The sequence below is a fragment of the Nicotiana tabacum genome, chromosome 22, assembly GCF_000715075.1.
Source record: "Nicotiana tabacum cultivar K326 chromosome 22, ASM71507v2, whole genome shotgun sequence".
NCBI lineage: Eukaryota > Viridiplantae > Streptophyta > Magnoliopsida > Solanales > Solanaceae > Nicotiana > Nicotiana tabacum.
Window position 1 is genome coordinate 54,225,476 of NC_134101.1, and position 21,479 is coordinate 54,246,954.

Below are 21,479 nucleotides of genomic sequence, written 5' to 3' on the forward strand. Positions count from 1 at the left end.
TTTCAAGTGGAATATTATTGTCGCTCACAAGACTTTAAACTTGGCTTACGTAAGACTACCTATTGTGAATCAACATATGAGATTTTATGCCTAAGCTAAATTGTAAAGTTGCATCTTAATGAGTTGTTTACTGGTCGAAATATCATCTCGGATTGGCTATATTTGTTTAGCCAATTGTAATGACGCAAAATATGCAAATAAGGATTATCCAAACGGAAAATTATTTCAAGATTTCTCTGGGTATAAATTTTAGCTCTACTGTGAAAACCATTGAGACAAAAAGCATATCCGTCACCTTTTGTATGGAATTTATTATATATGCAGCAATATATTGCATATGGATATGAACCTGAAATTCGTTATTAGAGATTAAACATTCTCAGGTATCATGCCTACAAGTATAATGGCATTTTTGTTGGGAATTAAGAAGAAATCATGTCCATTAATTAATACCAATTTTGGAGTTATTGATGTTTAAAGAGCTCACGACCTATAACAATTCTTCTGATTTCACTAGTGCCTGCTGCAATCTCATACATTTTGGCATCTCTCAGTAGACGTCCAGTTGGGTACTCATTTATATATCCATTTCCACCTAGACATTGTATAGCCTGCAATTGGTCACTTAGTCATATTATTAGACTTCGATTTAAATTATATACACTGACAATTGTAGAGGGAAAATTAGGTTATCACCTGAAGAGCAACTTGAGTGGCTCTTTCAGCTGCAAGAAGTATGACCCCTGAACAATCCTGAGGGTAAGTTATAAACACTTCTATACTTCAAATTTTTATTCTCTGTATAAAGATTAATATAAATGACAAAAGGGAAAAATAAATGGTAGGTGTGGGAAATAGTCAAGACCTTTGGGTCTATTTTTCCATTGTCACAGTCCTTCGCAACAGCATAGACATATGATCTGAAAAATATCCAAGGAAAACAACTATATATAACATAGAAGTAAGAATATACTACAAAGGAACAAACACATTGATTTAATTCGTTTCATATTCAATAATGCTAGCAAATTTGCATGAATTTGTTAGTTTCTTTGCCTAAACTTCACTTTTTCCTCCCCCCCTTCTAAAATGAAATTCTGACCTTGAAGATTGTAAAGCAGTGTACATATCAGCAAGTTTTCCCTGGAAGGAAAATGTCAAGCATCATTTTTAGGGGAAAACTTCTTTTAATGTAACAGAGCCACTATCAGATCAAATCATCCCATATAGTATATTTGTTGTACTACACGAGTAGAAGAAAAAATTGTTTGACTCTCCAAATAATAATAGTGAAACCGAGTTAATACAGTAGTACCTGTATAAGTTGATATTCGCCAATTGGTTTTCCAAATTGCTCCCTTTGTCGAACGTAAGGCAAAACAACATCCATACATGCTTGCATTATTCCAACAGGTCCTGCTGCTAAAACTACTCTTTCTAAATCTAGCCCAGACATCAGAACATAGACTCCTGTTCAGTTTTAAAAAAACAAAATTACCGCATTGCCAAAGTTTTTTAAAACAATTTATGTTGAGATTATTAAAAAAATTCTTACCTTTTCCTTCCTGGCCTAGAACATTTTCTTTAGGGACAAAGCAATTCTCAAATACAAGTTCACACCTGTAATTTTGAGTTCAGCCAATTGTTAGGCTACAATGAGACCAAAATAATTTCATAGAGGGGAAGAAATTTTTGTACAACATACTTTTGTGTGTAAAATAGTCTTTTTTTTCCCATTGATTTTGCAATGTAGAAAAGCAGTGAAATAATTAGTAGAAAAATAGCAAGAACGTTTAGTACCAATAAATATTCTTTAGCAGCAAGATGCATTCCGCGTAATTATGATTTGAACAGTTCAACTTAATTACTTATTACTCCTATTATTTTAGATAAACTTACGTATCACTTCCTCGCATCCCAAGTTTGTCCAACTTCTGGGCAGTTGAGAATCTGCATTTTCAGCAAAATAAAGAAATTGTAACTTACCTTATAATTTGACCGTATATAAATTGTATAAGTGAGAGATGCATACCCAGGCATTCCTTTCTCAATGATAAATGCTGTAATTCCTTTTGAACCAGCTGTTGTATCTGTTTTTGCATATACAATCTGATCCAAAGTTCGACACAAATATTGTACCATCAAAAAAAATTAAGAAGACAATTTGTGGCTAAACTTCAACTCCTCAAGATTGAAAAACAAAAAGGTCTATACATCGGATAATATTCCTTGGAAACAATAATTAATGTACATATACATCTGCTTTTGTGTCTTCGTATGATCTATAGGTCACGGATTCGAACCGTGGAAGCAGACACTAATATTTGCATTAGGGTAGGCTGTACATTATGTTCCATTGAGGTGCGGTCCTTCCGCGGACCCTACGTGAATGTGAGATGCTTTGTACACTGAACTGCCTTTTTTACACATCTGCTTTTGATCTTAGTTTTTGAGGAATTGATAGACATTATATTTACTTTGTATCATGTGAGTAGTTACTGAAGTATTAAGCAAAAAAGTAAGAAGAGATATATACCAAAGTGTTTGCAACAGGACCATTGGTGCACCACATTTTATTCCCATTTAAGACATAGCCACTATCCACACGATCGGCTCGACACTTCATACTAACAACATCTGAGCCAGCTGAGCAACATGAAAAATTGAAAAAAAACAGTATAAATACAGTTCTTCTCTTGAAAAGGTACGTAACTGGCTAAGTTTCTAAGAATATAGAGTTATTAAGTGCTTATTTTTTAACCATATGGGTTAATATGGAAAGCTGGAAAAGCTTAGGGACTGTAATGTACATTTTTACCTTTTCTTTCTGAAAGTTTCTGTTTTTTCTCTTGTCTTGTAAAAGAGAAAAAATTAACTATAAATTACCAGTTTTAAAAAAAAACAATTACCATTAGGTTCACTCATGGCTAGTGCTCCAATGTGATCCCCACTGATAAGCTTCACAAAATAAAGTCGTAGAGATAGTTAAATCGGTACTCAAGAGTTATATACAAACACAATTTTAATTTATGCATTCAAACGGGTAATAATAATGTATCCAGTGTATTCCCACGATTGAAGTTTGAACATTCAAATAGAAGACGGAAAAAAAGAAATTAAGAGAAATGGAAATTGCAAGAATGGAAGTAGAACCTTTGGCAAATACTTTTCCTTCTGCTCAGGTGTTCCATTTCTCACCTACAAATTGTCATCAAATCGTCTTGTCATTGTATATAGTACAACTATTTGAACATGTTGTACTATGCCTATAAAGCATATAAAGTTGATAGAGTGAAAATTCTTATAAATACAAACTTAATATGTGGAAAAAGAATATTATATAAAACTCCTGATATGAGTCATATATTATATAGTTATTACCAATTGGTTAATGCAAACGTTGGATTGAACGCCGTAGGAAACGGCAACAGCACCAGAGGCACGGCTAATTTCTTCCAAGGCAATGCAGTGATACAAATAGCCAAGATTCAGACCTCCATATTCCTCTACCAATTAAGAAGAAAATAATTGGTAAATTTAATTAAAACTATCAAAATAATTCTCGGGATTGCTACACAAATAGCCCGTCAGATTCAACGTTGTTTTTTCTAGCCAGTATACATAAATTATACATACGCCGAGTATTTATAATTTAAGAGATTAGATGAACGACTATTTGGGTTAATTTTTCAAAATTAATTATTTAATAAGGATTAAAATAATTTAGGTGTGGTTCCCAAGTACTATGCAAAATAAAAATAAAAATGGAGAATCTTAGGGATATTAACTTTCAATTTAACTAATACTGAATTCTTCCTCGGATTCGATGGCTTCACGCCCTCTTCAATGTGTAGGAAGCCTATTTTAAATTTACTTTTGCCTTTAATTACAAACTATAGCTAATAAAAAAATTAGGTATATAGAACAAGTTAGACGGACACTATTTTGTACTTTTTGGATTGATAAAATATCATAAGATGATATAACATCAACAGTAACAATTACTAAAAACCTATAATAACCACAATCTAGGTGTTTTTAGTATGCCTCATGTAGGCGACATAAAATCAATTACTTTTTTCACAGTTATATATATTAGAAAATGGTGCATGTATCGAAAAGGTACAAAAACACATGTTGCTCGACACATGGTTATGTCTTTGTTTTCGTTTGACATTTAAAAAAAAAAAAAAACCTCTATTCCTTCCGACATATGTGATACATTTTGTTTTTCTAGATTCAAATTTTTTGAAATTTAACCAATAATTTTTCTAATAATATTGACACGAGAACAATTACAACTTATAGTACTTTTCGTATAATTTTAAAAGATTTAAATTTAAATTTTAAAATATTGAGTTGAACTAATCTAATTTAGCTTCAAATATTAGTCAAATTGACTTTCGATAAGCAAAATCTGTCATATAAATTAAAACATAAGGACTAATATTCTTAATTTAACATTAACAATTGTTTTAGCTAAATTGAGAAATAAAAAAGGACCATTATGTTGGAATATTTAATACTAAAAATAAAGGGATAAAGTAAAGTAGGAATTTATGACCCCCTACCTTATACTTTGAGAAACTTTATCATTTATATGAGCCGCCATAAATAAAGTTTTTAAGTCTTTCATTTTCTTCAACGACTCCACTACAGAAGAGTGAAGACGATATAATAATCCTATAAAGCTAATTATCATTTCAATTGGATAGGTATGATCTATTATTCCCTTTGTCTATATTGCTTATATGGAACTAATTAATATTTGTGTAATTATATGATGACTTATTTACCTGGTGCTGTTATTCCATGCAAATTAAAGTCCCCCATCAATTTCCACAAGTTAGCATCCTGAAGGAAAACAAGCTAGGAAAAGAGTCAAATAAATCTCCATTAACTATGTTTTGATTAAAATATTTAAACTTAGATAATAAAGATGAATTCTTAACCTTTGGGAAACTGTTGGTTCTGTCTATTTTTTCTGCAAAAGGGGCTATATTCTCTTGAGCAAACTTTGCTACACTTTCTTTAAACTGTAAAAAGTTAAGCAAATAAAACTAATAAGAGGACTTTAACATAGAAAGAGAAAATGAAAAGTCAAGATAAAACAATCTTGTAAAGTACAAGTTACCCCCTCAAAAATAACTTATTGGTATTTGCAGCACAATACTTTTAACGATATTGGTACTTCAAGTCCAATTGGAAATTGAAATTGGAGACGATAAGAGAAGATAGAATAGTTTGACCTGTTTCTGAGTATCATCCAAGAGTAAGCAAGTAGAAAAGGCAGCTTGTTGTGGTTTGGAGTTTCTAAAGGAAGAGATTAAGGACCTCACTGCAAATAGTTTCTGCATCTTCTTCTTCTTCTTTTGTGGCTGTTTGATACTTAAAGAGGAAGAAGACACACTTTGGCTTAAATGATTTTACCTGTAGAGATGTGGTTGATGAGATAATGAAAGCTGTACTGTACTTATATTGTGGAGTATATTAAAATAAAGTTGGTGCCGTCGGGCCAAGTCCTTAAATACTCAAACCAAACAATATACAAATTAAATGTGTGATTTTAATTTGCATTTGGTGAGAATACGTCATCATAACTTGCTCTACGAATCTATTAGGCTGAGGAATAATTAGGGGTCCCTTCGTTGTAAAAATTTATCCGAGTGTTTATATTAATTAATTATAATTTAATAATAATCATATTGTAAAGATGTGTGTCATGTATTTATTGAATTGATATAAATATTGTCTGATATGTATTTACCGTCGTGCGACCTTGTCTGCACAAATATCTATCTATATCTATACTATATTAAATGTAGAGTAATTTTCATGGGTGGTCATTCAACTTTGTATTCATTACGCAAAAGTAATTTTTTTTCTTTTTGCTACGTAAAAATCGTTCAACTTTGTGTTCATTACTCAAAAGTCATTTTTCTTTCTTTTGTTATACAAAAATTATTTTACTTTGCTCCATTTATCACAAAAGTCACATTGGCCAGATTTTATAATATTTTTACTTGAAAAGTCTATTATGTCCTTGACATTATAAATCCTCTCATTTATGTAACACCTTCTATATTATATACTATTTAATATATTTTCACCTAGTTATTTTATTTGTAATTAAAATAACTTTATATTATTTTATTTATTATTTTTATAATATATTCATACATTTAATTTTTCCATGGCACTCAATTTGTTTAATCATATTCAAACATGAACATATTTTAATAAGAATTTTAGAAAAAGTTTCAAAGATATTTGTGTTTAATATTAAGTTTTTAAAAGTTTTATATGTTAATATTATTTATTTGAAAGTATTAATCCGATGTGCCATTGTGCTAAATGTAAGTATTTTATTTATTGGATTAATGAATATGGTGTGGCTGATAAATCAGCGAGCTTTGATTTTATAAAATTTTTCATTAAAAATATTTCATTAAGCATGGTTAAGAACATGGACTTGAGATTTGTTCACGACATTGTTACTAACAAATTTAATAAGGCTACTTATATATTTTAAAATTAATGTTAAGAAAAAAATTAAATGTACGAATATATTATAAAAATAATAAATAAATAAATATTAAATTATTTTAATTATAAATAAAATACCTGGGTAAAAATATATTATATAGCATATAATATAGAAGGTGTTGCATAGATGAGATGATTTATAATGTTAAGGGCATAATAGACTTTTCAGATAAAAGGTTTGTAAAATCTGGTCAAAGTGACTATTGTGATAACTAGAGCATACTAAAATAATTTTTGTGTAATAAAAGAAAGAAAAGTAATTTTTGGGTAATGAACACAAAATTGAATTATTTTTACGTAACAAAAGAAAGAAAAATGACTTTTGGGTAATGAATACAAAGTTGAATGACCACCCATAAAATTTACTCTTAAAAGTATGAAGTCCCTTACCGAAATATCGTTTGTCTTTTTTACCCTTAAAAAATAGAGTTCATGTAAGATAAAATTATAATTAAATTATTTTTTAAATATTTAAAACTACAAACTTAACTAAAGTTTAATTATCAAATATTTCCCTATTTGAACTATGTATGAAACCCTTATATTTAGGACTTTAAACATCAAAGTTGGATTTCACCTATATAAAATCCTTACCTCATTTAAAAGATTTCACGGCTACAAATTCTTACCTCATTTAAATAGTGCAAAGTATTATAGGCCGACGTGAAAGTTTTGCCTACCACATAGGCCTTTGAAAGTTAAAATTTTAGTTATACGAAATGTTTTCTTTTCTGGAACAGTTGTGGTCGAGTAATTGATTGAAATTTGCAAAGCGAGATAAGTGTCGTGGTTAACCTTGACTTGAGGGAATAGAACCCTTAAATTATTTGTTATGTGAGATACATGTGAATGACGTATAGGCGAGGTGACGAGTGTTTATACGTCGTCAAATTAATTGTTTGCATAATTATTTTAAGAATCATAAATCGTTTTAAATCATGAATTAATTATTATATTAATTGTTTCACTCATATTCCTTGCCAAATATTAATTCTTGAATTCCTGCAATAATTGTTACATGCTTATTTGACTTATGCGTCTTAATTGCTATTTGACATTTAGCATATTAAATATTAAACTGCCTATTTTCTCCCTGACTTGCACAATTAATTGCTACTTGTCATTGTTTGTTTCATAAATGAATTATAACTATTGTATGCCTCGATGCTTAATAATTTCTCATTGAACATGATATTTATTGGAGTAACCTTTGTTACATTTATGAGTTGATAAAATATATTGTGGGATCGGGTTGCACGCCGCAACGGAAATGAAAGTAAATATATTGGGGGATCGGGTTGCACGCCGCAACAGACTTATTTAAAAATCCATATTGGGGGATCGGGTTGCACGCCACAATAAATTTATTTAAAAATCCATATTGGGGGATCAGGTTGCACGCCGTAACAGAATTAATTAAATGAATATATTTGAGGAGCGAGTTGTACGCTGCAACAGAATTGAATATGAATATATTGTGGGAGCGGGTTGCATGCTGCAACGGAAATTGATTGAAATAATAATGGGTTATGACTGCTGAGTTGGCTTCAACTATTAAAATGAGTTACCAGATTTATTTCTATTATTGTGGTTATTACTATTATTGCGTACATGTTAATGTAAGTGATCTGCCTTAGCCTCGTCACTACTTCGTCGAGGTTAGGCTCGACACTTACCAGTACATGAGGTCGATTGTACTGATACTACACTCTGCACTTCTTGTGCATATTTCGGAGTTGGTCCCAGCGACGTACCATAGATTTTCTCGGATTTCAGCTACTTAGAGGAGACTTGAGGTATAACTGCACAGCGTCCGCAGTTCTGAAGTCCCCGTCTACCTTATTTTAGCTGTGTGTTTGCTTTCAGACAACTTTATTTTATTCAGACCTTTATTTGTATTATTGTAGAAGCTCGTGCACTTGTGACACCAATTCTGGGATGGTATTTAGACATCACAATTTTTATGGATTATTCATTACATTTCAGACTTTACTTCCTCATTTATTTCTTTGTTATTAATCAATTTAAAATTATTTTAAAATGAATAATATTATTCTAACGTTGGCTTGCCTAACAAGTGAAATGTTAGGCGTCATCACGGTCCCGAAGGTGGGAATTTCGGGTTGTGACAGTTGGTATAAGAGCACTAGGTTATATAGGTCTCACGAGTCATGAGCAAGCTTAGTAGAGTCTAAAGGATCGGTTCGGAGATGATGTATTTATCTCTTAGAGGCTATGAAGTTTAGGAATAATATCACTTCTTTCATTCCTTATCGTGCGATATTGATTTAGCTTGAAACATATATCTCGTATTCCTTTGTATCCACTCGTGTATGACATTGTGCACTCAGTATCAGTTGTGCGTCGACGCTTCGTGATGCCGCAGATGGACTACGAGGGAGACAGAGATGCTCAAACATTTCATCAACGTGTGGTTCCGATTGAAGATGCGGACGCATTGAGAGACCACACAGTAAATCATGTGGGGGGTGCAACGGACCTTGACATCTGGTTGGTTTATACGAGCTGTAAAAGTTAATATTGTGGATCATCGGACGTGGTGAACTATGACTTCGCGCCGAGTGGGAGAGTTCACTATCAATGGATGGATTGCGGGGTCATGTGTTATATCAGTTTTGGCCTGAAATGTATATATGTGGTACTGAAAGGTTCCCCAAAATTTACACATGTTTAAGGCCTGAGATTTTGTAGAGGATAAGGTTGGGACTTGCGGTATATCCGCCTACTTAATAATCTTATAATTCAGTACCAAAGGAGTTAGATAAGCAACTTTAAATTTACAGAAGGTCTACTCAGCGTGGACGTCATGGTTGCGGATTTTGGGGTACTTCGAAGGAAGTACAGTGGTTGACGAGATTCAGGACTATGTGGTTCGTGCCAAGATTTGTCTGTATAGAGCTCCACTTTTGTGATCGTTATGTATAAATAAGGGTAAGGGTTACCTCTGAGAAGAAACGAAGAGTATGTTAAGAAATGGGTCAGCTCAACAGTGTTGAGTCAGCATAACAAAAGATGAAATTGGCCTTGGGAGAGATAATTCTCCACATGTGTCTATGGCAAGCCTATGAAGAGGGCAGACCAGCCAATGCAACACTGCCCACTTGGCTCAGTTATCAGAAACGCTTTTGAAAGAGTTTATTCCCGGACTCTCCGTAATACGTGGCGCATATGGTTTGAACGGTTGCGTCAGGTCACCATGACAGTGTCATAATATTCCACCAGGTTCAATAAGTTAGCCCATCATATTCCTACTTTGCTTCCTACAGCCAGAGAGCGAGTCCACAGATTCATTAAAGGACTCAATTATGATCGTAAAATTTTGTACGACTCGGGAGCTACATGATGATACTTCATTTCCGCTAGTGGTAGAAATTTCCAAGATATTAGAATGTGTTCGGGGTGAGGAAAAAGGAAACTAAAGAGATCAAGACGTCTCGAGGTTCTAGGGGGTTCAGTGGATTCTATTCTGCAAGAATAAATCATTATGGCGGGGGCTCGGGCAGTCGGCCAGCCCAGTCTGCACATCAGATTACTCGGGGTACTCCAGTAAGTTCTTATAATGCACCACTGACATGAGTTTCCTACAATGGTTATTCAAGTTATCTGGCACAGACTCAGTATGAGCAGCCAAACCCGCAAATAGATTGTTATGAATGCGGTGATACTAGGCACATCATGAGAAAATTGTCCCAGACTTGGGAGAGACATATTTCATCAAAGCACTCAGGCTACATGTCCTATTGCAGTTATGGGTGGAGGACATGCGGGTGGAAGGCGTCCTAGAGGTGGAGGCCCAGCCGTTGATATATATTTTTTATGGTATGGCAGAGGTCGTTACATCAGATGGTGTCATTACCGGTACAACCTCGATGTAAAATAAAGGAATAATTTCCTTAACTTGATTCGGTTCTGAGTATCAAGACGAGTCCTCCTATTGTGCTCCACTTATGAGTGAGCTTCGTAATTCTATAATCTACTTATGTGTTTACTCATGTTGGGAGATTCTATGGAGATAACTACGCCTATCATTCCATGTTGGTCACTAATAAGAGCTGCGAGTCTAAAGGTGGCTTTCTGTTACCTATTTCGATAAGTTTTGAAGTAATTTTTGAATAATTAATTACAAATTGTGAATTATATGCCCTACCGATGTGGGGTTCATTATGTGTTGTGATTTTGTGTAACCGAAATTATTTAAAAGAAGAAAATGGAAATTTTTGATTGGCATGATGTGCATATTACTTGTGATTCAGAACTGAGGATGAGATCCTCACATTTTAATATAAATTGGTATGTTTAAACCGGGCTACGAGCTACGGTGGAAGTTATATAAGGACGAGATCCATGTGAGGAAAATTCTTGTATGAAATTCTCTGTGCATACTTGCCAAATTTATGTTGTAATTATTGATATTTAACCTACGAGGTAGGTGCCCACTCAAGTGGCGTTAAATTTGACTCGTTAATTCGGGTAAATAATTATGAGGTCTGGTTACCATCAGTTGAAGATTATGGCACCTGATGTCCCTAAGACAGCTTTTCAGACTCAATATGGGCATTACAAATTCCCAGTAATATTATTTGGGCATACCAACAGCCCAGCAACACTTATGGATTTGATGAATCGGAGTTCAAGCCCTATTTGGATTCTTTTGTGGTTGTATTCATTGATGATATCTTGATTTACTCTAGTAGTCGAGAGGAGCATGAGCAACATCTTCGGAGTGTGCTTCAGACTTTGAAGAATAATCAGTTATATGCCAAATTTTCAAAATGTGAATTTTGGTTAGACTCAGTTGCCTTTTTGGGGCATGTTGTATCGGCAGAAGGCATAAAAGTGGATCCCAAGAAAATTGAGGTTGTTTAGAATTGGCCTAGACCTACTTCAGTTACAGAGATCCGGAGTTTCCTGGGTTTGACAGGTTATTATCGTCGGTTCGTGGAGGGGTTTTCATCTATAGTAAGCCCATTGACCAGACTGAACCAGAAAGGTGTCTCATTCAGATGGTCAGACGAGTGTGAGTTGAACTTTCAGAAGCTCAAGACTGCTTTGACTACGGCGCCAGTGTTGGTATTACCCACAGGTTCAGGATCTTATACGATATATTGCGATGCATCTCACATTGGGCTTGGTGCAGAATTAATGCAAGATGGTAGGGTGATTGCATATACATCGCGGCAGTTGAAAGTTCACGAGAAGAATTATCCTGTTCATAACTTAGAATTGGCAACCATTGTTCACGCACTGAAGATTTTGAGGCATTACCTCTACGGTGTCTCGTGTGAGGTATTTACTGATCATCGTAGCCTTCAGTATCTGTTCAAACAAGAAGATCTTAATTTGAGGTAGAGAAGATGGTTGGAATTGTTGAAAGACTATGATATCACCATTTTGTATCACCCCGGAAAGGCCAATGTGGTGGCCGATGCTTTGAGTAGAAAGGCTGTGAGTATAGGCAGTCTTGCGTATATTCCGGTTGGTGAGAGGCTCTTAGCTGCAGATGTTCAGACTTTGGCTAATCAGTTTATGAGGTTAGATGTTTCAGAACCCAGCCGAGTTCTAGCTTGCACAATCACTCGGTCTTCCTTATATGAGAGCATCATAGAGCGATAATATGATGATCCTCATTTACTTGTCCTTAAAGACACGGTGCGGCACGGTGATGCCAAACAGGTTGCGGTGGAGGAAGATGGAGTTATGCGAATGCAAGGTCGTATTTGTGTGCCTAATGTTGAGGGCTTCGTGAATTAATTCTTGAAGAGGCACACAGCTTCAGGTATTCTATTCATCCAGGTACCGCCAAAATGTATCAAGAATTGCGGCAACATTATTGGTGGAAGAGAATGAAAAAGGATATAGTTGCATATGTAGCTCGGTGTCCGAATTGTCAGCATGTTAAGTACGATCATCAGAGATCTGGTGGTTTGCTTCAGAAGTTAGAAATTTCTGAGTGGAAATGGGAGCGTATCACTATGAATTTTGTTGTTGGACTCCCATGGACTCAGAGGAAATTTGACGCAGTATGGGTCATTGTGGACATGTTGACCAAGTCAGCACATTTCATTCCAGTGGCAGTTACTTATTCTTCAGAGAGGTTAGATGAAATTTACATTCGTGAGATTGTCCGCCTTCACGGTGTGCCCGTGTCTATTATTTCAGATTGAGGTACACAGTTTACCTCACACTTCTGGAGGGTTGTACATCATGAGTTAGGCACGCGGGTTAAGTTGAGTACATCATTTCATCCATAGACAGACGGACAGTCAAAGCGCACTATTCAGATATTGAAAGATATCCTGCGCACTTGTCTTATAGACTTTGGAGGCTCTTGGGAGCAGTTCTTGCCACTTGCGGAGTTTGCTTATAATAATAGCTACCAGTCGAGCATTCAGATAGATCCATATGAGGCATTGTACGAAAGGCGATGCCGTCCGCCAGTTGGCTGGTTCGAACCGGGAGAGGCTCGGTTGTTGGGTACCGATTTGGTATAGGATGCCTTGGATAAGGTCAAGGTTATTCAAGTTCGTCTTCGCACAGCTCAGTCTAGGCAAAAGAGTTATGCCAACCGTAAAGTTTGTGATATTGCATTCATGGTTGGAGAAAGAATATTGCTCCGGGTATCACCTATCAAAGGTGTAATGAGGTTCGAAAATAAGGGCAAGTTGAGCCCTAGGTATATTGGACCCTTTGAAATTCTTGAAAGAGTGGGTGAAGTAGCCTACATGTTTGCACTACCACCTAGTTTATCAACAGTTCATCCGGTGTTCCATGTATCTATGCTCCGGAAATATCATGGTGATCCGTCCCATGTGTTAGATTTCAGCTCAGTCCAATTGGACAAAGATTTGACTTACGAGGAGGAGCCGGTGGCTATTCTAGCCTGGCAGGTCTGGCAGTTGAGGTCTAAGAGTTATCCTTCAGTTCGGGTGCAATGAAGAGGTCAGCCGGTAGAGGCATCTACCTGGGAGTCCGAGTCGGACATGCAGAGTAAATATCCACACCTTTTCATCAGCTTAGGTATTTTTTTATAACTCCGTTCGAGGACGAATGTTTGTTTTAGAGGTGGAGAATATGATGACCCAAAATGTCATCTTTAAATTTGATAATTAATTCTGTATTCTAAGAACGTAAAAAGCACTATTTATCATTCCTCGACTTGCGTGCGCAATCCAAATAATTTTCCGAAAAGTTTTTATGTGAAACAATGGATTAAAATGTGAAATAGAGCTTTAAAACTCAGCTGAGTTGACTTTGGTCAACATTTTGGGCAAACGAACTCGGATTAGTGTTTTAACAGTTCTAGTAGGTCCGTATCGTGATTTGGGATATGGGCGTATACCCAGAATTGAATTCCGAGGTCCCTAGCCCGGGATATGGAATTTTGATAAAACATTACAAGTTTGAAAGTATGATGATTTTAAGAATTGACCGATGTTTGGTCTTGTTGATACCGAGTCCGTATTGTAGTTCCGGAGCCCGGTACAGGTCCACTATAATAATTATGACTTGTCTGTCGAGAAGGGTCTCACGTTCACGAAGGGAAAAAGGCTGGTCAGGAAAATTTGCCTTCGCGAAGGCCAAGCCAGGCAAGTATCGCGTTTGCGAGGTAGTCCTCGCGTTCGTGAAGGGTGAAATTTGGACAATACAAATTTGTGCTTCGCGAATGCGAGACACTGACCGCGTTCGCGAAGGGTAAAAACCTGGGCAACAGAACTTAAGTTCTGTAAATGGGATTTCGTCCCATTTTCAACCATTTTTCATTTTTGAGCTCGGGTAAGGCGATGTTTGGGCGATTTTCACGGGAAAATATTAGGGTAAGTGTTACTTATCCTATATTGATTATATTTCATGATTCCATACTCATTTATATCATGAATCCGTGAAATTATGGAAGAAAAATCAGATTTTTATAAAATCTTCCAAAATCGAAAATTTAAGATTTGAAGGTCCATTTGACATCGGAATTTGATAATTTTTGTATGGTTGGACTCATCCCGAAATGAGTGTTCAAATTTCCTAAGTTTTCCGAGATTTGAGACATGGGACCCACTGTCGATTTTAAAGTGAATTTTGAATTTTTATCCGAAAAATTAGTAAATTCATATGGAATTAATTCCTATGATTCGTATTGAGTATATCGAATTGTTTGTGAATAGATTTGATGCTTTTGGAGACAAATTCAACAGGAAAAGCTGTGGTCGAGTAATTGATTGAAATTTGCAAAGCGAGATAAGTGTCGTGGTTAACCTTGACTTGAGGGAATAGAACCATTAAATTATTTGTTATGTGAAATGCATGTGAATGACGTATAGGCGAAGTGACGAGTGTCTATATATCGTCAAATTAATTGTTTGCATAATTACTTGAAAATCATAAATTATTTTAAATTATGAATTAATTATTATATTAATTGTTTCCCTCATATTCCTTGTCAAATATTAATTCTTGAATTCCTGCAATAATTGTTACATGCTTATTTGACTTATGTGTCTTAATTTCTATTTGACATTTAGCATATTAAATATTAAACTGCCTATTTTCTCCCTGATTTTTACAATTAATTGCTACTTGTCATTGTTTGTTTCATAAATGAATTATAATTATTGTATGCCTCGAAGCTTAATACTTTCTCGTTGAACGTGGTATTTATTGGAGTAATCTTTGTTATATTTATTACTTGTTAAAATATATTGGGGGATCGGGTTGCACGCCGCAACAGAAATGAAAGTAAATATATTGGGGGATCGGGTTGTACGCTGCAACAGACTTATTTAAAAGTCCATATTGGGGGATCGAGTTGCACGCCGCAACAGACTTATTAAAAGTCCATATTGGGGGATCGGATTGCACGCCGCAACAGACTTATTTAAAAGTCCATATTGGGGGATCGGGTTGCACGCCGCAGCAAACTTATTTAAAAGTCCATATTGGGGGATCGGGTTGCACACCGCAACAAACTTATTTAAAAATCCATATTAGGGGATCGGGTTGCACGCCGCAACAGACTTATTTAAAAGTCCATATTGGGGGATCGGGTTGCACGCCGCAACAGACTTATTTAAAAGTCCATATTGGGGGATCAGGTTGCACGCCGTAACAGACTTATTAAAAAGACTATATTGGGGGATCGGGTTATACGCCGCAACAGAATTGATTGTAATGAATATATTGAAGGAGCGGGTTGCACGTCGCAACAGAATTGAATATATTGTGGGAGCGGGTTGCACGCTGCAACGGAAATTGGTTGAAATAATAATGGGTTAAGACTGTTGAGTTGGCTTCAACTATTAAAATGAGTTACCAGATTTATTTCTATTATTGTGGTTATTACTATTATTGCGTACATGTTAATGTAAGTGACCTGCCTTAGCCTCGTCACTACTTCGTCGAGGTTAGGCTCGACACTTACCAGTACATGAGGTCGATTGTACTGATACTATCCTCTGCACTTCTTGTGCATATTTCGGAGTTGGTCCCAGCGGCGTACCATAGATTTGCTCGGATTTCAGCTACTCAGAGCAGACTTAAGGTATAACTGCACAGCGTCCGCAGTTCTGAAGTCCCCGTCTACCTTATTTTAGTTGTGTGTTTGCTTTCACACAATTTTATTTTATTCAGACCTTTATTTGTATTATTGTAGAAGCTCGTGCACTTGTGACACCAATTCTGGGATGATATTTAGACATCGCTATTTTTATGGATTATTCACTACATTTCAGATTTTACTTCCGCATTTATTTTTTTGTTATTAATCAATTTAAAATTATTTTAAAATGAATAATATTATTCTAACGTTGGCTTGCCTAGCAAGTGAAATGTTAGGCGCCATCACGGTCCCGAAGATGGGAATTTCGGGTCGTGACAGTTGGTATAAGAGCACTAGGTTACATAGGTCTCACAAGTCACGAGCAAGCTTAGTAGAGTCTGCATGATCGGTATGGAGACGTCTGTACTTATCTCTCTGTGGCTATGAAGTTTAGGAACAATATCACTTCTTTCATTCCTTATCGTGCGGCATTGATATAGCTTGAAACATATATCTCGTATTCCTTTATATCCACTCGTGTATGACATTGTGCACTCAGTATCAGTTGTGCGTCGACGGTTCGTGATGCCGCAAATGAAATACGAGGGAGCTAGAGATGCTCAAACGTTGCCTCAACGTGTGGTTTCAAAATTGTCATGTAAGTAAAAATTTTGCAAGTTGACAAAACTTTTAAGATGCATAAATTTGTTTTTCACAAGAAGCGCATTGGCAATGGAAGAAAACATTAAAGTAGAGTAAAATCACTTACAATATATTATTTAGAGTTAATTTGCTAAAATTGCAAACTCGAAGCAACATTAAGTTATTTAAGACTTCAAACTTAACCAAAATTTAATCCTTACCTCATTTAAAAGATTTCACGGCTACAATTTCTTACCTCATTTAAATTGTGCAAAGTATTATAGGCCGGCGTGAAAGTTTTGCCTACCACATAGGCCTTTGAAAGCTAAAATTTTAGTTATACGAAATATTTTCTTTTGTGGAAGTTCCAACACTATAATCTCACATAGATGAGAAAACTTTGTCCATATCTATCTCTTACCATATGAATGGTTTCGTCGGCTGACCTTTTTACACGAAACATTAAGATTTACGAGTAATTTTCTACATAAACATGAATTTTTACCTAGAGAACAATTACATGTATTTCTATGATAACCCAAAATATTATCTTTAAATTTAATAATTAATTCTGTATTTTAAAACCTCAAAAAGTACTATTTATTATTCCTCGACTTGCGTGCGCAATCCGTATAATTTTTTGAAAAGTTTTTATGTGCAAAATAGATTAAAATGTGAATTAGAGCTTTAAAACTCAACTGAGTTGACTTTGGTCAATATTTTGAGCAAACAAACTCGGATCAGTTTTTTGACAGTTCTGCCGGAATCAAATCCCTAGGTCCATAGCCCGAGATATGGAATTTTGATGAAAAATTAAAAGTTTAAGTTCAAATAGTGACCGAATGTTGAATTATGTACAAACGACCCCGGAATAGAATTTTGATGATTCCAACAGCTCCGTATGGTGATTTTGGACTTAGGAGCGTGATCGAAATTTTATTTGAAAGTCCGTAGTGAAATTAGGCTTGAAACGGCTAAAATAGGAATTTAAAGTTTGGAAGTTTGACCGGGGAGTTGACTTTTTGATATCGGGGTCGGAATCCAGTTTCGAAAATCTTTATAGCTCCATTATGTCATTTATGACTTGCATGGAAAATTTAAGGTCAATCGGACTTGATTTGATATGTTCCGGCGTCGTTTGTAGAAATTGGAAGTTTCAAAGTTCATTAGGCTTGAATCTATGTGTGATTCGTATTTTTAGTGTTGTTAGATGTGATTTGAAAACTCGACTAAGTCCGTATGATGTTTTAGGACTTGTTGGTATATTTTGTTGAGGTCCCGAGTGGCTCGGGTGAGTTTCGGATGGTCAACGGATCAAAAATTTGGACATGAACAGCTGCTGGAATTTTCTGATATCTGATCCTGTTTTCCTTCTACGCGATCACGTGAATGTGTCTGCGATCGCGTAGGCTTAGCCGGGCAGTGGAATTTTGTTCTCTGCGATCGCGTGGGGTTAATTGGGGGCTGCTGAGTTTTTGTTATACGCGATCGCGTGAAGAGGGATGCGATCACGAAGCTCTGGGAAGTTGTGACTCGCGAACGCATAGCCATGGTTGCGATCGCGTAGAGTAACGAGGCAGAAGCTAGGCCATGCGCTTAATGCTTCGCGATCGCGTGAGAGGGCTTGCGATCGTGTAGGCTTGCGGAGACTGTGCTTTGCGATCGCATCGGATTTTCTGTGATCGCGTAGAGTTAAATTCGGGCAGTGTAAATTTGTGCTTCGCGATCGCGTAGGGATGTTCGCGATCGCGAAGAGTAAAAGCCTAGGTAGAGAGTTTAAGTTCTGAAAATGGGACTTCGTCCCATTTTTCATTTTTAGCGAATTGGAGCTCGGATTGAGGCGATATTTTAGAGATTTACAGAAAAAATATTTGGGTAAGTGTTCTTAACTCAATCTTGGTTAGATTACCCGAATCTATCACTGTTTTTAACATTTAATTGGTGAATTAAGTTGGAACAGTTTGAAAACCCTCTTGGATAAATTTGAGGATTTGAGGGTCGAATTGTTATCGGAATTTAGTCATATTGGTATGGTTAGACTCGTGGTTGAATGTGCGTTCATATTTCGTAACTTTTGCCGGATTCCGAGACGTGGGCCCCACAGGCGAGTCTTGAGTTAATTTCGGATTTTTATTGAAAAATATAGTATTTTCTTATAGAATTGATTCTATAATTTTTGTTGACTGTATCGAATTAATTATGACTAGATATGAGTCGATCAGAGTCGAAAAATCGAGAAAAAGACATACTACTTGATTAAATTGGAGCAAGTCGAGGTAAGTGACTTGTCTAACCTTGTGTGGGGAAAATTTTCCCTAGGATTGATAATTGTAATATGTAAAAAGTCGTGTACACGAGGTGACGAGTGTCTACACGGGCTAAATGTGAAAGATTATATGTTTAAATTGTGTAGATCACTGTTGTGCATTAATTAAATGATTTCATCTTGTTATATTCTTCATCATTGATCTGAGTTATATACTTTAAATTTGCTTGATCTTTTCCTGCTAATTATTTTACCTATTTAGTTGGAACTTGGTTTCTTTTATTTTGTGCATTATTTGAAGGTTGATTTTCTTTAAATTAAATAATATTAATATGAAGTATTTGACATTTTTAAATTTGGTATTGGAGCAACGTATTAAAGATTTTGAAATATTATTTTGCTGAATTATTTATTACTGAATATTTTTGTAAGATTTTTGTACTCATTGTGATGGAGCCGTGAGCTCTTTATTGTGGAAAACTATTATTGTTGAATTATTTTGGCATGAGCCGTGAGCTCTTTATTGTGGAAAAATATTGTTGTTGAGTTATTTTGGCAAATTGATATATTTGAGCACTTGAGGTACGAATTGTGATATTGATACGCATGTGGTAGTATAAGGTTTGGGTATTGAAACACATGTGGTGAGATAAGGGTGGCTTGATACGCGTGACTAGTAGGGGGAACTACTAGAAGTCATGCGGTGTGATAAGTATGGCTAAAACGGGGGACGCTATTTCGATTTTTTTTCCTTTAAAATAAATTGTGAAGGCTCCCGTAGTGATATAAGGAAATGAGATATTAAGAATTTATTTATGATTTGGGACTACGAGGTGGTACCTCGGGAGTGCCCTTGTTGATATTGATTTATGGTCGCAGTTGCCTTTGATTATTGTTGTGATTTTCTTAAAGTTGGAAAGAATTATGTTTTGTTTCCACGGATTATTAATTGCCATTATTTGGTGTAATTAAATGGTGACATACTACTCGACTCATTTTCATTGTCATTTTATCTTATTATATTGTTAAACATTTTACCATACCATTATTTATCTTCCAGTAGGGCCTGACCTGACCTCGTCACTACTCTACCGAGGTTAGGCTTGGCACTTACTGGGTACCGCTGTGGTGTACTCATACTACGCTTCTGCATATCTTTTTGTGCAGATCAGGTACATATTATATGACCATACATTAGTAAACTAGCTGTACGAGGACACTTCGAGGTATATGTGCCACCGTCCGCAGACTCCGGAGTCTCCTTCTATCTTACTATGTTGTCTTCCTTATTTGCTTTAGACTCTGATGTATAGAGACATATAGAATAAATTCTTAGAAGCTTGTGACTTATTTCTACTAGGTTTTGGGAGTTGTAATTATATAAATTTTCAGATTTATTTATTTCAGATTTCTATTTTTATTCCGCATTGATAGGCTTACCTAGTCTTAGAGACTAGGTGCCATCACGACATCCTACAGAGGGAATTTGGGGTCGTGACAAGTTGGTATCATAGATCTAGGTTCATAGATGTCATAAGTCACAAGCAGGTTTAGTAGAGTCTTGCAGATCGGTATAGAGATGTCTGTACTTATCTTCGAGACTCTATGGAGCTGTTCGGAAATATTCACTTCTTTGATTCCTTGTCGTGCGCCTTTGTTGATTTCAAGGTTATAAACAATTGTCTTTCTATTCTCTCACAGATGGTGAGGACACGCACAACTGGATCCAATGATCAGACACCTGTGCCCCCTGTTGGAGCTACAAGAGGCCAGTGTCGGGGCAGAGGCCGAGCCAGAGCACGTGGTGCAGCCAGAGCACCTGCACGAGCTGCTACACCAGAGCCACCAGTAGCTCCAGTTGGAGAGAAGGCACCTGAGATGCATGTTACTACTCCTGTACTTTAGGAGACTCTTTCCCAGGTTTTGAGCATGTTTGGCACTCTAGCTCAGGCAGGGTTAATTCCACTTGCTCCTGCCACATCTCAGGCCGGGGGAGGAGCACAGAACCCCCCCCCCCATATTCCAGAGCCACGGGCCCAAGTTGACCATGCCCCAGAGGTTATACTAGTGTAGCCAGTTGTCCCAATTCGGCCTGAGATTAGGACAACATTTTCAGAGGGGGAGCAGCTCAGTCTCGAAAGGTACAAGAAGTACCACCCTCCCACTTTCAGCGGTTTAGCTTCAGAGGATGATCGGGGTTTTTTTGGAGGAATGTCACTATATCCTTCGTACTATGGGTATCGTGGATTCCAGTGGGGTTTTTTTCACGACATTCTAGTTTAGAGGAGCAGCCTACTAGTGGTAGCGGGCGTATGAGTTGGATAGTCCGGCTAAGGCAGCTTCATTCACTTGGACTCAATTTTTAGATATGTTCTTAAGGGAGTATGTTCCTCAGAGTCTTAGAGATGAATGGCGTGCAGAGCTTGAGCAGTTGTACCAAGGTTCTATGACTGTGTCAGAGTATGTGGTCCGATTCAG

At 36.1% G+C, this 21,479-nt stretch overlaps 1 protein-coding gene across 2 annotated transcripts; it reads right to left on the reverse strand.

Moving 5' to 3' along the window:
* Positions 1 to 287: 287 nt before the first annotated feature.
* Positions 288 to 5,487, reverse strand: LOC107784199 (2-methylacyl-CoA dehydrogenase, mitochondrial). 2 transcript variants are annotated; one of them, XM_016605282.2, is made up of 15 exons: positions 5,250 to 5,487; positions 4,953 to 5,036; positions 4,797 to 4,854; positions 3,382 to 3,506; positions 3,154 to 3,198; positions 2,910 to 2,958; positions 2,537 to 2,646; positions 2,033 to 2,109; positions 1,900 to 1,950; positions 1,556 to 1,620; positions 1,316 to 1,470; positions 1,103 to 1,143; positions 866 to 920; positions 697 to 743; positions 288 to 611 (listed from the first exon to the last, which is right to left on the reverse strand). In XM_016605282.2, exons 1-15 carry the CDS (start codon positions 5,355 to 5,357, stop codon positions 596 to 598), a joined length of 1,086 nt encoding a protein of 361 aa, XP_016460768.1. In that variant the 5' UTR covers positions 5,358 to 5,487; the 3' UTR covers positions 288 to 595. The 2 variants fall into 2 exon arrangements, with proteins under 2 accessions (XP_016460768.1, XP_016460767.1); XM_016605281.2 differs by having other exon boundaries at positions 697 to 753.
* Positions 5,488 to 21,479: the final 15,992 nt, after the last annotated feature.